General features: G+C 38.3%; 1 protein-coding gene across 6 annotated transcripts in view; it reads right to left on the bottom strand.

Annotated features, from left to right (window-relative positions):
* The window catches only part of LRRC28 (leucine rich repeat containing 28), a 74,605-nt gene that overhangs the window by 19,930 nt on the left and 36,306 nt on the right, over positions 1–18,369 (bottom strand). For 5 of the 6 annotated variants that reach the window (XR_013922583.1, XM_080350913.1, XM_080350912.1 and 2 more), the window contains 2 exons: positions 7,006–7,212; positions 79–181 (listed from right to left, as the gene is read on the bottom strand). Coding sequence is in view for 5 of the 6 variants with exons in the window: in XM_080350913.1 (XP_080207039.1) it covers positions 79–181; positions 7,006–7,212 (310 nt within the window). In the remaining variant the exon portion in view is untranslated. Of the gene's footprint in view, positions 1–78; positions 182–7,005; positions 7,213–11,188; positions 11,210–18,369 lie in introns of those variants that run through there. The other variant, XM_080350915.1, reaches the window with a different exon arrangement.

Genomic DNA, 18,369 nt, shown 5'->3' with positions numbered 1-18,369 from the left:
GTTGTATCACACAGGAAGATATTTATGAGAAATTTTACAAGTAACATGTATGCAAGACATGAATTAATTCATACCTACCCACTGCACCCAATGACTTTATTATACAGATAAGACGGGAGGCCTTTCAGATGAATATTGTTATCCACATAAACATATTGTAGCTCCCGAGAACGACCTAAATCTGGGATTAGAAAATAAAAGTCAGGGGGAGAAGGGATGACACAGTGACAATTATAAGCAAAGCAATGCTCTTGAATTATAAATAAGCCAATTAGACTCAATTTAAGCAAACATAAATTAGTACTTCTTAGTTGTAAAACTTCAGCCGATGGTTTTATTATGGATGAGCTGAAAAGCTGTTTAGAAAATAGCATTTAAAATTACTACAACAAAACCCCTTTCCAGTAGCCCTAAAAAATCACATTATAAATAATTCAATTTTAACATTGACAAACTCTAAAGTCAATTTGAAGAAACAAAGGGACAATTGATTTCAAATCTACAGTGCATACTTCAAGTTCATAAGGTCAAACCTGCTTTCATTAACTCACCTCATGTCACCGAAATCACAGCATCACTATCTTTAGTAAAGTGGTAAAGATCTAAACAATTATGTGGTCTGTCCCACTCTTTCTTTTCTCAAGAAGAAATATTTGGTTGATTACATCAGCCATAGGCAAGTACAATCAGTAATCATTCGGAAACAAGTCCATGTGACACAGTAAATTACAGAACACAAGAAAATATACAAGCATTAAACTGCAGAATAATATACAACAAAGGCTGGGGCTCCAAGTAATGGATCACTCCATCTGAAGGTGTGCTGCTTGCATGACTTCTGTGAAAATATTCATGGCTGGCAGTTAAAAGTACAGCAGGTTTAAGCAATATCTTCACAGATTATAAATATATTAACATACCTCCAGATAGCAGCATACAGGTATGGAATAGGTTTTTTTGTTTAGAAAATTTAAGTGAGAAAATGGAACAAAATTAAAATTTAGGCTTCTGTGAAGAATTCTCAGACGCAAGAATTTTGCTTATCAGCACGATCTAGTCAGTGGTAAATCTGCCTGCTATTAAAACAAGTGAAAAACATGCTAATGCGAGACATTAAAAAAGACAAACCCAACAGCGAACTAAAAAGAACAGTCTAAAAGAGTTTTGACGTGGCAGGAAAGCTGACGTGTAGGGTCATCTGGGCAGCCTGCTTCATCTACAGCTCCTGCGCCGCTCACCATACGGGCTTGGGAAAAGACACGTGTTTCATACAGAGCACAAAGCGAGTGAACAGTGTTTGAGAGCCCTGTGCCCGGGGGGGGAGAGCTGCAACCCAGACAAATTGTATTATGAAAAAATGAACAAAAATGTCCATATGCCATTCAACTTCTGAAACTTTTATGAGTATGTTATAGAAACTAAGCAAAATAAGCAAGTGTTTGCCTGAATCAGCCACATTGCAAGATGATACTAATATCGACTAATTCTGACTTCCTGTCTTTATCAACTGTCAGTTACATCAGTTTGCATAAAGATACAGGTAACCAGAGAAATCAGCCTTTTGTAATCGTGGTGAAGAACTGAATGGAAGTTTAAAAAAATTCCATTAGATTTCTGTTCAGAAATGCCATTTGGAATAATGATTTCTTATAATTTCCTACTATGACAATAGGTAATACAAGAGCAAGAGCTCTGGACACCACTTAGTGCAGATAAAGCAAATGATATTTTGAGTGATCTCCCCCCAAAAATGTTTGGCCATCTTAAAATATACTGAAAGTCGTCAGCTGTCATCCACTTGAATGGCAGCTGTACCAGAAACCTGAAAAGCTTCTGCTAAGAAGCTGTAGAAGGTGTCACACTTTTGCTATAAAGTGATGATATTAATGGAAAATTAATACATTGTTTCTCTGAAATAAAAATATTAACACAGAAAAACTGAGTGCTTTTGTCTTGTTTTTCTTTTAATGCAGGCCCTGTTCTGCAACAGTCTATAGAGGTTTCAGGGACCATAATCTGAGTTTTGCTCAATCCGGAGTCCCGTTCAACCATCACATGCCCCTTTGAGCCTGTCCCAAAGACATTCCAGTTCACAGACGTATCTGTTGCATCCATCAACTGTCCTGCCCCAAGCAGCCAGTACAAATATCTCTGCTGACTGATGGGCACCGCTGTGAGATGCTGCTGTGCGTCGTTATGCGCTAACACCTCAAAAAGATGATTTATTTTGGCTCAGTATTGCAGCTGAAAATAGTTGAGTGAAGCTCTGGGATATTTTTAGATAAAACAAAAACATTGTTATCCTACAATGAATAAAAATACTGCACTACTGAGGCACTATAACACCATGAAATACTGTAAGGCTGGAAAAGAATCACCCAATGAAACGTGAAGCAGGCAGCGTGTGCGCGGCACACCTACCGCTCAGAGAACATCGCCTGGTGGTGCAGAGCCAGTTCCACCATGAACAGAAAACCATGGGTTGCTGGGGAGCTTGAATGCGCTACTGTTATTAATTTAGAGAATGGAAAAAAAAAAATTAACAGAGGCTCATCTTGCTCATTTCTAGCCAGATGTATGCAAATTGACTGAAAAGCAGGCAAGTCAAAAAAAGCCCTAAAGCTGTTCTTTTCATATGCGTTGAGGGGGGAGTCGGGCTGCATCTCATCTCTTCCCTCTGTCTTTATCTTATGCTATGTTTAGATTCTGAGTTCTGAGTTGACTGTATTTCCTAGGTAATTAAAGCAAATTTTTGGATGTTAGACAAAATATCTCAGTAGGAAAAATTCAATTCCCAAAGCCAAATAGCCTGTAACTATAAATGTTTCTTTGATATAGTTTCTTTGCATTAAATAACCAAGCATCTTCTAGTCCCCAAAAGATTTTTTTTTCCCCGGTTTCAAACACTATCCATAAAGTTTAAATTTAAATAAATCATCACTTTAAAAAGCTCTTTGTATCCCATCCACATTAATTTTTATGTCTTATATCAGTCAACAAATATTGTTAAAAGTTCTCTAGAAAACACGCTTCTGAAGAACTCTGTAAAAGAAGGAAGCTGCCCATCTATGAAAAGGCTCAAGCTACAAAGAAGGTTTTCATGTGGCTTTTGCAAGCACTGTACTGTGTCTAAAACATTTCCACTTTCCTCCTTCCAGGCCCGCAGATCAAAGACCTTTCTCCAGAAATGACCCAATGCCATGAGTCCTGAACAAACCCCAATTCTATTTTTTTTTTTTTCTTTTTCCTCCCCCCTCTTTTTTTTTTTAACCTCAGGGCCCTGGCATATGCATTCCACATGGCTGAAGATGGAACAAAAGCTCTTGTGTGTCTGCACTGATGCTCTTTTAACCATACTGTGAGGGCACAGACACAAAAGCAGCATATACTGAGGTAGAATAAGACCTTTGTTTAGTGTGCACTGATAATTACTAGACCCATTTTCTAAACAAAAAGTACACATAAACTCTCAATAAAGTGATATAACACTGAATATTTGCTGTCATAACATACCCTGTACTGCCAGTACACTTGAGATTTTCTGGCCTATTTTAATTCTATTTGTACTTCATTACATAAATTATTTTATTTTTGCGATGTCATCAGATTCAAATTTCTGCTTGCAATGGAATTTGCTTTCAGGCATTGGAGCATTTGGTAATGGTAAAATTTTAAAGTTAAATTTCTATCAAAGGATAATTCATATTTCAAGTAGATTGATATAATATGATCGGTAGTTCCATCTGCCCTTCAAGAACAGAATTCCTACGACCATTTATTAGGGCAACAAGAAAGCTGACAATAACAGGGCTGTCTAGGACAGAGTTTCCACTTTTTCCCTCCCTCCACGCCAATAAATTTATTAGGAAGGCCCAAAGGCTCAGATCCACGCAGTCTTGTTTCTTTCAATGTAGACTGGAATATCCAAGAGCTGAAAAGTAATAATTAAAACAAAAATACTAGCATATCCAAGAATTAAGTGTATTCTGCAAAACAAATGATTAATTCATTATTGTTTACCAATCTGCTTGTTCACTCACCAGTTCTGAAAGTCAGAGGGTGGTATCAGGTATTTTAATTGTATTTTGTGAAATTGCTTCATAGTGTTACACTTTTTTTCTTAAGATGCACCTCCCTTAAAAGAATGTACAGGAGAAGAAAACTACATAGTACCTCTCCAGCAGTGCTGGAATGGATCTTACACTGATCAATCTAGGAACAGGAAAATGCAGATTTCCATTACACTCAACAAGAGGCTCCACTGGCAGCTAAGAGGAACATACTTAGATGAGGAAGAATGGATTCCTTGGCATAGTAGATGTCGACCGCCATATGAAATAAATAAAGTCACACTTTAAAAAGCATTAAGCAATATGTTCCAAACATATTTCTTCTAACATGGACATGTCTAATAAAAAAAGAGACAAAAATCCCATTCTGTCAGGAGATTAATAAAATGTCTGCTTTTCTACTCATCTTCCTAGTGGAAAAAAATCATTTGACAATTCTTGCTTGAATATCACTTGTAGATATTTCTGCAGTATCTTTCACTGTTATTTAACTTCCTTACTCACAGCCCTTAACTAGTAAAGTTGGATGCAATACACACAAACATTAGCCAACATGTGCAGCTAGCAGAAATAATGCTACGTTTATGCCTTAACTTCAGTAATTGTTGTGTAGAGCTGTATTCCAAGAAAAGTGTTTTCCTATACAACAGAATATAGATTTAATCTTTTTGCTTTTCAATGCATTAACTCTCTTCTACTTTATTTCATCACATCTTGACCACTCCGAAGCCTTCTGATTCTTCAGAGGAAGGATTAAACATTTACATTTCTACTGTGCTCCTTTTCCTCTGAACTCTAGGATTTATGGTTCAGTTTCATATCCACAGATAGCAAATTATCTCCAAATGTTCACCAGTGAGGCACTATTAAGAACTACTGAACAAGGTCAATTGATAGTCTTTGATGTTTCCCGTTATTTTAAAAGTTCCTTTTGAATGTTTTGAATTTGAGTCTAAAAATAAAGAAAAAAGAAGGTGTGTCATTATATTAGAGATTTATTTCCTCCTTTTGAACTTGAAACACTTCAGCAGATCTATGGCTCATCCAGGTCACAGCTCACTCACCGATAAGCTACTAGTGCAAAAGTTGCAAATCTTTTACCTTTTAATATTTCACATCTCATCTTACTGAACAGCATCTTCTTTTTGCAAAATTGAAAAGATTCATCTTTCCTGTCTCATGAAATGGAGTTAGAAATATTTGCCAAAATAGGTGAAGTTACTTTGCTTGTTTTAGTTAGTACTGTGGAATCTGGATGATGCATCTTGGCACTCATCTTCTCATTTATACAATGACATATGTTGGGACATAACCAAAACACTATGTTTGGAGACATTACTTGCACTTACTTTCCAGTAATATAAACTAAGGTGCTAAGAAAATCAGAAAGACATCAAACTTCTTTAAACATGAAATTGCTAAGGCTGAAAAATTAAGTTAAACCTATAAAAAGTAATTAATTTAGAAATTATTCTCTCATTCTTAGCCACCTCAATTTTCAGCTTCTTTTCAATGTGGTTATCATAACTTCATCTGCACCTAATTAACACCAAAATCTGACTATTATAACAACCATTACTGGCTATTCAAATGACAAGGCAGATCTGCATGTGTGACTGTATTGCAGCAGAGATTAGCCCATGGCAGGGCTAAAAAGTAACAAACTTGTGGAAGAGGACTTGGTTTTCACAAACAGAATAAACAGTCCACACTTAATGACAACACAACTACTTCCACAACAAACCACCATGCACTGACTGCATCTCCTGCTCGTGAAGACTTGTGTCCTCATTTTGGCTGGGATAGAGTTAATTTTCTTCCCAGTGGCTGGTATAGTGCTGTGTTTTGTGTTGATGGGAATAATGCTGATACCAGAGGGATGTTTCAGTTACTGCTGAGCAGGGTGTACACAGAGTCAAGGGCTTTTCTGCTCCTCACAGCACCCACAGCCTGGGCTGGGGGGACAGGAGCTGGGAGAGAACAGAGCCAGGACAGCTGATCCAGCTCACCCAAGGGACATTCCTGCCACATGGGGTCTGCTCAGCATAGAAGGCTGGGGGAAGAAGGAAGGAAGGAGGGGACACTTGGAATAATGACCTTTGTTTTCCCAGGTAACTGTTCCATGTGATGGATCTCGGCTTTCCTGGAGATGGCCAAACACCTGCCTGCCATGGGAGCGGTGAATGAATTCCCCGGTTTGCTTTGCTTGCATGCACAGCTTTTGCTTTACTTATGACACCATCTTTATCTCAACCCACAGGCTTTCTCACTTTTACCTTTCAGATTCTGTCCCACATCCCACTGAGGGGGAGTGAGTGAGCGGCTGTGTGGTCCTAGTTGCCAGCTGGGCTTAAACCACAACAACCTGTTTCGACATTTCCAAAGTGTTGAGAGAATGGCAGGTAAGCTCTGTGATACTGCCATGGAAGTTTTGATGGATGCCTCCACACAGCACAGACTAAACCCTTCGCTAGATTATGCAGCACTGACATTCCTAATGATGAAAAATAGTTTCCGTGGAGTTACTGAGATTCCATGGCAAGTTTTAAACCCTAGCTGAAGAATCTTAGTTAAATCATCAGATCCAGCAAATAGAAACAGATCATTATGCAAAGTGGTGGAGCTCAGGTTACATAGTACCACATTTAAACACAACATCATTTAAACTTTTTCTCCTCTCAGTTAGCTAAAAATAAAGTAAATTTGATAGATGGTCTACTGCTTTAAAACAGACATGAAACCTTAACTTGCGTATTTTTTCACTTATTAGCATATTTTCCAACAATATGATCACTGTGACAACTCTATAAACAGAGTTTGTATGGCTTAGCATCAAAGAAAATTACTTGTTGAATTTGTTTTTTTTCTTTTTGGGATGGAAACTTTGCTTTCCTCCTCCGAGCCACCCCCCAGCACAATGACGGTGGTGACTCACCGAGTGGCAAAAACGCGAGGCGGTTCCCAGCCATGGAGAGCTCGTTGAGGCTTGGTAGTTGGCAGAGGTGGCGGGGAACATACCACAGGTGGTTTCGGTCTGCAGTCAGGTACTGCAGCGAAAGGCACATGTGCAGCCTTTCAGGTAACGTTATCAAACGGTTGGTTGAAATGTCCAGCGTTTGCAGCTCCCTCAGGTCTCCAACCTCTGCAACCCAAACAGGGGGCATTGAGAATTAATAGAATTACTTTCACAAACAAGACCACAAGAAAATATCTCATATAAATCAAAAACAAAAGTCATCAGTGAGCTGTCCTGGTTTTCTCTTAATTCACTGATCTATTGATCCATGCTCAGAACTGATAATTATAATCTCCAGCATCTTCATATTTCAAATCTTTTTGATGAGGAACAACTATCAGTTAGGCAGTACGTTTAAATATGAGATCTCTCAAGATAGAGCATTCCTGAATTGTGACAATGACTACTGTCAGACATATCAAGTAGGTTCCTGGTCCTAAATCAGAACTAGGAAAAAACCCCAAAATCAAAAAAACTCACATTAAATAGCTTCTTGTTACTGAGGGTGTTTTGCATGAACTCAAACTCGTGCAAATTTCTTTTTTTTTTTTTAATTTAAGGATGCAAAGCTTATATGTACCTTACTTAAATTGTCTTGCAACAAGACTTACAAATAAATGCATAGCAGTTCTTGCTTAGTGGCAGTCTTTCACCAAGCACGTTTAGGAATAACAACTCTGTCTTCATAATACAATTCAAAAGACCTAGTTTAAATTGGAAAAGAAATTTCTTAATAAACTGCAAGTTACACTGTTATGTGATATTGTAGAGAAATACTACAGTAAGTTCTAACCTATATTTGCAATAATTCCAGCTTCTAGAGATTTTCTTTTTTAACATTCTAAGAATTTTTAAAGCATGTTTTTTATATAGTATCGCACTATTTTTTTGATATAGGTAACAAATGAAGTTCTTAAGAGCCTGTACGATGTGATCTTGCAACAGCGTGAGTTGCTTGTGTCTGTGGGACCAGGATGTATTTCTCTAAGGACTGGCTGACGAATTTATTAAGCATCTCCACAGGTTCTCTCATTCTTTATTTTGTTATTCTTTTACAGTTATTCCAAAAATTGGATAATTCTATACTTTATTTTCCCCAAGCATGCGGAAACTTTTGCTCTGTGTCTTAATACTTTACAGCAATGGAACCAACTCATGAGGTGCTTGGTGCCCCTAATTCTTACTGCAGTTCTCAGCATCTTGGAGAACCAAATGTGCTTTGCTCTCAGCTAAATGAAACCAGTTCTTCCATCTGATAGATGCTAAAACAAGATTCACTGGAATTTTCTACACTAAGAACACCAGACAATCTACACAATCCACAATCTGCACAATTTACAGCTCTATCACACAGATTTTTTATTTTTTTTTTTTTAATATATAAATATGGTAACACTGTTTAAGTTAAAGCTAAACAGAGCCTGTTGTGCCCTTAAGCTCTCTCTACAGCAGGAGCTACAAAATTTGCTATTCCCTGAGCTCAAGGTAGCACCTTGTATACAACCTCTAAAGAGGAAAACAAATTCAAGGTTCATTTCAAGCTGTCTTCTACACAATGGGGAAAAAAAAGGGCAAGTCTGAAGCTGACCTTCGGAAAAACTGCTATAAATGTTACTTTCAAAACCGAAAACACGAACAGGAAAAAAAGGGAAATTCATTATAATTCACTATTAGAGATTTTCAGAGAAGTACTAATTGAACAAAACGTGTGTGCACATTTAAAAGGAGTTTCTGCCCACTGCAAACAATCCCAGCATTAACTACAATACAGAATCAACAACGCAGTATATCCAGCCTTTTAGAAAATACTAGTAACAAAAGCAGCTGCTATACACAGATGACCACATTCTTCAAACCTCTTAGTTTTGATGCCAACAGGAATCACAAGCTTTATTTAAAAAGTTTCCTTTTTACTACAAGATTGAAAATGAATGGCAAAAGCAAAATAATCACTACTAAATAGCAAAAGACTACTGTTGCAAAAGAACTGCAGTAGAACTCATTTTTAAAGAGTTTTATATTCATCACAAACAAAGCCATATGCTTGAAAACAGTGACAGGAAAAGAGCCACCTACATTCAGCCAAACCACTGACCACATGCAGTCAATAACAGGCCCAGCTATTTTCATGCACTAACCTTTTTCTCTGCCACTAAAAACAGTTTTCTAATTCAGTTTAGGTCTAAAATCCCATAAATGTTACGGTTGGCAAAGCTGGCAGAGTTTCAAAGGCATTGCTAGAATGATATGTTTCAAATCTAAGAGGAAATAAAAGTATTCTCACTTTATCCTTCATCCAAAAAACACATACTTGCCCAAAACTTCATCCTCTCTACCTTAATCTTCCAATGCATACCAGATGTAAACATCCGCTTTCAACATATAGTGCCATATGTTACAGAAACACCCACCGACCCATGCAGAAGTTAAAACGTACTCCAAACAACTTAGAAGTGCCATCACATGAAATATACAACACGCAGCCTCACCACCAGAGTGTTGAACACTCATTTTGCAGAACATGCTCAGACATTTACTAATAACACTAAATTGGCTTCAGTCTCGTTAAAGGAAAATGATAAAGAGGAATAACACAAAATATAAACAGCCCATTAGTAAGTTTTTCAAGCTTTTAGTTACAAAATACTATTATCCATGCATTAAAAATCCTGCAACATAAATACTGAAGGATGCCTTGGCTAACAAACACAGGGAAGGACGTACAAATCTCTCTCGCTACCAGCTCAGCAAGCACTAAGGCACATGAAAGGTGGACTTCGGAAATTTCAGGAAGACCCAGAAAAGAAAATAGCTATTCCCAAATAAAAAGAACTGACAAAGATGGGCCTTTTATTCAGAGATTCCACCCCCCATCCCTAAGAAAGAGACAAGCATTAAACCTTGCCATTAAACTACATAGAGTTCCAATTACATTTAGACGAAATTCATAAATGTGTAATTCCAAATTTATATTAGCTGTAGGATTAACACTATCAAAATCAACATGGCAGAGCACTGAGACCCATTTTGATATCGGAATCCAGAAAACAAACAAACAAATCGTCAGTAGCTTTGCTAAACCTCTGACTCAGAAAAACCTGAGGCCAAAGGTGAAGTTCTTGCCCGATTCTTTGGACCCAAGTGTTTCAGCTGTATCCATCTGCATGAACTGCTGCCGTCACAGGCAGCTGGGCAATTCTATGGCTTGGCCATATGGTACAAACATGTTCGTGGTGTAGTACACGCAAAGCGGCTGACAGACTGTAAATTTACACACTACCCTACCTTTATACCCAGAGTCCTGCCTATAGCCTTCTGAAGGTGGTTCCAGTGACACAGATGTACACATAAACACTTCAGACCGTATTCTAAGACTGCCAGCACTTGAGCAATTTTCATCCTTGATAACACAAAGATTCAGAAGCGATTACTGTGGCTCCAAAAAGGAGCCTTTGCATTCTTGGTAACGGCTTTCCCAGCCACTTGGAGAAAGGCACAGGGAACCGTCATCATACACGTTTGGGTTTTCCAATGAAAAACTGCCAAACAAGTTTGTCTCTCAACACAACGAGAAAGGAAACACCAGCATACCTTTGTATTGTAAAAAAGAAAGTGAAACCTTGAAAGAATGTCAGGAAATTTCCAAAATTGACCTTCTAACAAAACTGACTGTATTTGTATAAACACACCTAGCATGAGGAAAGAAGAAAAATATTATTTCTGATTCAGGTGGTATAAATACCAGCTTTTAAAATTAATTTCCATGGTTTTACATAAAGGAAAAGATACCATCTGGAAGTAAGCAGCCTATACAACATATAATAATTGCCAAAGGCAATTTAAACTTCCTTAACCTTCTGCGGGTACAGGCCTCACCAACTGCATAACTCAAAAATAACTTACAGTTTTCTTTACATTTCAAGAGCAATCCCACCTTTCCCTGTTGGGCCATAACCCAAAATTTCATGCAAAGATATATGAAACACATCCACAATTGGATTTGAGCGTATGGAAGGCATGGATCTACTTTAAATCAAATGTTATCCGAGTCTTTCCATCCAAGTAAAAGAAAAAAGGGGACAGGAAAGGGCTACAGACCTACCTGCATGAGAATGCACCTCAAAGCAGTATTTAAAAGAAAGCAGAGAACCTATAGGGAATGGAAAAAGGGACTGATGAGCAAAGAGAACTGGCACTTGGAGGTCAGGCCACAGAAGTTCAATGAAAACCACCAGGAGGCCAGGAAAATGGGAGCTCGCAGACAAACAAAAGGTTTCTCAACAAGAAATAAGGAGAAAGAAATGAAAAACTCGTGTCAACAAGGGCTAGAAATTAGGAGGACAGACCAAATATTGAATTAGTTTTTTGCATCATTTTTTCCTGTAAGAATAATGCTGCGTATGAGGACAGAGACAGAATACCTCAGGGAACAAAGACAAAGCACTGAAAATTACCACATCCATTACTAAAATGAAATGAGGCTACTAAAAACTTTCCATCCCAGAACACCAAAAAAATGGTTTATATATCTAAATTGCAAACTCAGGCATGAGGATTCTCAATGAATAGGACATTTTCTGGGATAGCAGCCTAGGGCTGGGAGAAGAAATGCAGAACCTGTGTTCAAAAAAGCCCTGTTAAAGTGAACTCAGCACTCCTCAGTGCCTTGTAACACCTGTTCTAAGGGAAGAGCAACCAAGAGTAACCAATGACTAGAACATACATAGAAAGGAGAATGAAAATGCAACCCAGATCTTTCCGAATGTAAATTACATTACACTGGTTTATCTTTCTTTGATGCAATTTCTTGGTTAATGGTAACACACCAGTACCAACACCTCATGGCAAATTATTGGGATGGAGAAAACATTACTAGTGGGAGTGTTGCTCAAGGGTCTGGTTTGTTTTGAATTTCCATTTTGTACCTTGGTAAAAAAAAAAAAATTAGGTTTCGGTTTGCTATCGAAACAAGCGTTTAAAGTACTGGCAATGTGGTAGAGAACCAAATTATCATACAGGAAGAAGATCAAGAACTTTTAGAATTAACTGATTGAAATTAAATTAAAAGGAACAGGAAATAAGCAGAGTAAGAAGGTGCTGCAAGTCAGGCCTCTGAGACAATGAACAAAGAGAGGAACTCTGAACTGATTCACTAAGGCAGGGGTGTCAAACTCATTTTCACTGGGGGCCACATCAGCCTCGTCATTGCTTCCAAAGTGCCAAATGTAATTTTAGGACTGCAAAAATGTACCTACTCCTACGTTGAGATCTTGTAGACACCACTGCTCTGAGGATAATGAGCCCCCAGTGAAAATAAGGCAATCTGTGTATGTAGTCAGTATTTTATCAGGAGCAAGAAAACATGTTAACATACCTTTGTAGTGTAGGCAATGATGGTCTTGTTACTATCCTCCAAACATTTGCATCTAACATGCTGCTACCAAAGGGTTCTAGCACAGAGGTGAACCTCCCTCGTCCCACCATCCCCTCTGTAACCCCAGCAGCATGTTGATGTCCCAAGACTGCAGAACGCTGTACTAAAAATCTTTGCTATATACCATGGAGCAATGTCTGCCAGCCTGTGGTACCCACGGGGACACGTTCCTGTGAATTCTTCCAGAATCAAGCGCTGTGATGACCAGCTGTGATTGTGAAGCACTGGGCTTCACCCACCCAGTGATCTCTCTTGATCCTGGCGTCTAAAAAGAAAGTTGGTTGCTTCAGGAAAGGAATAGAGGGTGCTAGAAGTGGTTGCCATACTTCAACCTTGACATGCCGTTTTAATCGACTTCCACGAATCTGAGTACAGGACGAGCTGTAAAATCATGCAATGGTGAGCAAAAGGTGGTTTAAGCCTTTCAGACTTACAAGGCTTATTACTTCTCCCATTAGAAAAAGAATGTAAGTCTCTACACATGCCTGTGAATTTGAATTGTGATCCTATTATCAGTTTAAAACTGTATTGGACAGGAAATATAAGTTTAAATCACTATGAGCTTGAGGGAAAAGATCTCCTTTAGATCGGTTCTGGGATGTCTCAGGAGAACTTAAATAGATTTTAAGATGGTTAAAACAAATTAAATAGCCTATTATACATTACATTACATTTACAGTCCTACCACACAGCTCACATTTCATAGCCTATAAAAATTAAATTTTCTAGCACAAATTGGCACTTATGGTAGACCTGTGCCATCTTCAAACAAGGAGGCTTGACCGTAACTGAAAATTGGTATAATTAGATTTAAGGACAAAGAAAGGGGGAGGCAAACTGAATCACATTTACATTTGACACTGCTGTATGCAGATCTTTTACTGTGTTTCTTGAGAGAGCTTGAAAAATGTTCTGCTTCTCTTGCCAAACATACCTCAGGATGATTTTTTTCCTTGTATTTTTCCTATGTAGGCTAATATGTGCTCAATATTTTAAGGAAAAAGAAAAAAAAAAGAAGAGAAACTGCAAGAGATGTTGTGATAGTGCAGAAACTATTTTATGAATAACCCATTTTTTGATAAGGTGCTGAATGAGAGTTCAAACCCATAAATATTCTATGAAAAAAAAGCACAACTCTATCCCAGCTGATCAAACTGGAATCTATTACTTTTAAAGCAATCCTGATGGTTGCATTTCATACAAATAGCCTGGCTGGAAACAAAAGGAAAAAGATTTTTCTGGGGCAAGACTGTCTTTGTAAATGAATATAATCATGTAAGTAACACCTCAAAAGATGTTCCTGATTCTCAGTTTCACCTACTTCAGATATAAACTACACAGACTCTTCTCCAAGACACTTAAGGGGCAGACAAAACCCAAAATCAAGTGAAAAATACATACATCTACTGAACATAACCAAATAGAACATTTTTTTCTCAACCTTGCTAAATGCCATATGCAAATTTAGTACCAAACCTTATTTATTTTGTACCATCAATCACAAGGAAAGGTGAAAAAAGTGGCTAAGTCTAGTCTTGCTAAATGGTAATTCTAGTTCAGCTAAAAGCCGCTGAAAATGGACATCAGACATGAGGGTCTTGTTAAATCAAACTCCTCTAAAGGACACTGGTTCCCATCTTTTATCAGAGTTAAGCTTAAATTAACTAAACTGGCAGTGTTCTGTATTTCATGGATCCAGCACTCTGCTTGTTCCACAGCATCGGCACTGAAGCACCAGAGAGTGCAGAGCCAGAACGGTTATTAGGTTGTGTCCCTCAACGCAGGTTTGGAATTCCATTTTCTTCCCAAATCTGATGGTCTCAATGAGAACACTCAGAACAGATCAGATGGTAAAAATACCAGAAATTAACATGCATGAGAAAAGTGGAAAAGGTGGGTGAAAGGGCAAGAAGGGAAAAAAGGTTGTTTATGCACAAAGGTAACTCAAGGCCATGAAACAATCAGGTTTGCTGTTTGTTTGGTTTGAGGTTTTTTGTTTGTTTGTCTTAGGTGTTTGGGTTTTTTTAGAAGACAACCTACCCTTTCATTTTGTTCTAGTGTACTCTGCCTAGTACCTCACTGCCCCACAGCAAGGTACCATTGCTACAGAACTAGGTACTAGATGTGAAATTACTATATTAAAATGATATCCCAAATTTTGGATAGAGGAGCCAAAACAAAGTGTGAAAAGACAGAATGGTACTTTATCAAGTATATTGCACGAAAAACTCTGCTAGCACCTTAGGGAAAAGTCTCTTATTTAGGAAGTGATGTAGTTTTGCTGTTGTCTTTCCTTTGAGGAGCAGCTGTTTTCCTTTTTGTGTTCCTGGGTGGTACGGACATAAACAAATGTGACATGAATAAAGCATGAGACCTGTTATGTTCCCCTTGTTTTGTTTATGTCTTACCATCTTTGCTGCTGCGCATTGTCTACAATTCACTGTGCGCTAATATTAATACATGGAAGAGGAGAAAAAAGCCTTCCAGAAAAACTCCATGCATCAAGTGAAGAGCTAATGATTTGAATTGAAGATGCTGGCCAGACAGAGATGACTAGTTAAGTGCCCTGCTTTGATTAAGTACAACAAACCACTAGTAGCCTAAAACGAAGGCAAACAAAATGAGTGTCCTAAGGAGAGGTTAAGGATGGCTCAGGAAGCCAGACAGGGCCAGTCCTGGCTGTAAATTCTCATACCGCTTTTTCCTTTCTTCTTCTTGAGCGGAAAAACCTCAGATCGACACAACGGTCTGGCCTCTGACAAACTCAGATTAGTAGCTCCTAAGCTGTTACTACACTGGTGTCTAAATAATCCAAGCAAAGACCTATCTGTTGTGCCTGTTGCTATCAACCGTTTCCAACCAACTCAAAAGAGACACATCTTTCTTCCTTTTTCTTGAGGTTCATGGGGTTCTTTTTCTCCATTCCTTTCCAAGAACGAAATGCATAACAGAAGCAATAGTCCAGGTTAGATTTCCATCTTGCAGTGACAAAGTATTTGCTATATTAAGCCAAGTTGTGCTCACTTATCTTACTGCTGGGAGAGACCAAAGAACCCTGTTCCCTGAAGGTAAACTCTGCCTCCATAACAAAACAATGCAACTACAAATTTGAGTGGGATGAGGGAAAGGAAAAGAATCCAAGGAAGAGCTTTAGTTTGGAACCACACTTACAGCAGCAGAGTCACCATATTTGTTTTCCAAAGGAATGCTAATGGATGGGATGGTCTTAACTGGTCCTATGAAAATAAGAGTTCTTCCAGGCCACTGGAAGTTACTACAAATTGCAACAGTAATTACAGGGGAGGGACCGGCTAAACATTCACAGGAAATATCCCCGTTATAACAGAGGAGCATCTTTCTCAAGTGTGAGCTGAGGACTCAGATGTTCTTTTCTAGCAGTAACAGGAGCTTCTCTGGCTCCTCGTCTGTGCTGCGCAGTGTCCGTGCAGCCACCAGCAGACCGGCCAACTCACCACCTGAGAAAGGCAGGCAGGAGCTACTACCATAGTGAGAAAATGGTACAGACCAACTACTAGCAGTTTCTAACGAAGATTATCACCAAAAAAAGAAGACATCTGACTTCAAACCACACCAGCAATGTCCTGATTTCCAAAATGCTGAAAGCAACCGCAAGCCTTGTCTTAATCAGGGGAAGATTCCACTGTTTAGTGTTCCAAATCAGCACAAAGGAGACATGCAGGGTTTGCAATTAACACTCCAACCCCCCCAACTCAGCCATTCCAAACTGCATTCCTTTAGGTACACCAATAAGTAGTCTTAGACCATAAAGCTCTCAAACATTAAATAATTACCAACCAAAGTACACTTGCAGTTGCTCAGTATCAAAGCCTTCCATAAAGAATGAGAATTTAAGGCAGATTTGAACAACGCTATGTTAAACACAGGGCTTTATTTTAAATACCACTGCAATAAAATTAAGATAACTGAAATACAGGTATCAAACTGTGTGTGTGTGACATGAACCACAAGAAAGTTAATCTCACATAATACCTGCAGTTCTACACATTCTCTCTAAAGGCTTCTTCCATTTAGATTTAGTGTCAGTAAATGATGCATTTTATTTTGCCTATTTATTTAATAGACTAGCTCAGTAAAACAAGGATGTCAATAAGAAGCAGTATTTTAACTCTCTCACAATGGTATGTATAAAAGAAAATTATATTTGGCCAGCAAGGTCAAAATGGAAATCAATACATGGCAATATTCTTCTATTGCACAGCACTAACAATTTGTGTTTGTTCACTTTCCAAGACTGTATGACTTTGGTCTCCAAGCTTCCCTGAGCACTTAAGTCCTACTAGTAAATTGCATTTGCTTAATGCACAAGTAAAATCAACCACCCGTTAATATAGCTAATCACTGTACGTAACTTACAGGGAGCTTAGGGAAAGAACAAAAAATCAACAAGGGAACCAAAGAGACAAAAGTACATTCACATATAACTTTATAAGGACTTAAGAGTTTAAGGGGAAAAAAAGTTACCTTCTAACACCCAACCCTCAAAATTACAAAAACTAAGCTTCAAGAGCTGCCAGTCACAAATGTTAGTTTGGTGTAGCGAAAAAAGACTCGCAAAATTTTCAAATTAGTAAGAGGTTTCACATGAAAAATGAGCAGCAAATTATTTTAGTTTAGTTAACAGGTAATTTTCTTCTCAAAACTAAACAGCTGAAGTGGCTCTTGAACTAACGATTCTTGAATGTCATGAAGAAGTTTGCAGTCGCACCAGATACGTACCGTTCAACTTTTACCAACCCTGTTATAGTGGTGAAGGATACAATGAACTGCAGTTTTCGCCATTTATATATTTATTTTAAACAAAGTCGGTAAAGGCAGTAAGCATGGAGATAATCCTCCTGAAAAGCTTATTTGGCTTGTATGGATTCCTTCATCTTTGCTTACGGCCCTCCTGGAATAAGCCAGTGCAGCCAACCAAAGTTAGAGGCCTTTGGCACCAGAGCACACTGAAATCAGTATGGCACTTCTAAAGTAAACCTGGAATTTGCAAAGCAGTTACTACTGCCATTTCCTTTTTCACACATTTACAAAACGACGAAAAATTTGAGAGAAAAAAGACCCTCAGTTTAATATCAGCTGAGGTTCTTTGAAAGCCTGACTAAACACTATTGAACAGATTGTCTGTATTAAAGAAGTTTTCATACTACAGAAACACAAACACCATTTGTATATGAAACACATCTTTCTCAGCATACATCCAACTCCTCAGCACAGAGTTTTAGAGGTTTCGGCTCAGCCCCGTCAATTACACATCTGACTTCACCTATGTGAACAGCTATTGGCAAACGTTTATGAGAGAGGCCCTGAGCTTCTTAAAACTCCTTTATGTTCCGTTTTACTTTTCGGTAACAGTTCTAAAAGAAAGACTTTTACAAGTATTTTAAAGAGCATCTGTTCCAAAGTTTCAGAAGTGAACTTCATATATATCACATATATCTTGAGCCAGGCAATGAGTGAAGTCGGATCTTTACTATCAGAATCCTCAGCAGAAGAATTCAGTGCTGACAGATGAGTTACCAACCAACCTCTTCTGAAATTCCTTTACTTGGGAAGCTAGTCTGATATTAGGCACTATATGATCACTCAAGTTCAGGTTAATTTCTCAGAATATGTTAACTCTCAATAATAAATGACAATTTTTGTAAGCACAGACACTCAAAGGGAAGAAACGTATTAGAAGTGCCATATTCTTCTTCTCACAAAGTAAAGACAGGCTACTACCTGCATTGCGCAAGAAGGAGAATCCGCCTTGTGACAGCCCCAAGGTACGTTGCTCAGAACGTGACTGTTGCCAGCCATAACATGGAAAA

The sequence above is a fragment of the Nesoenas mayeri genome, assembly GCF_963082525.1.
Source record: "Nesoenas mayeri genome assembly, chromosome: 11".
NCBI classification, from domain to species: Eukaryota; Metazoa; Chordata; class Aves; order Columbiformes; family Columbidae; genus Nesoenas; species Nesoenas mayeri.
The sequence above is the reverse complement of the archived record's forward strand: the minus strand, read 5'-3'. Positions and strand labels throughout refer to the sequence as shown.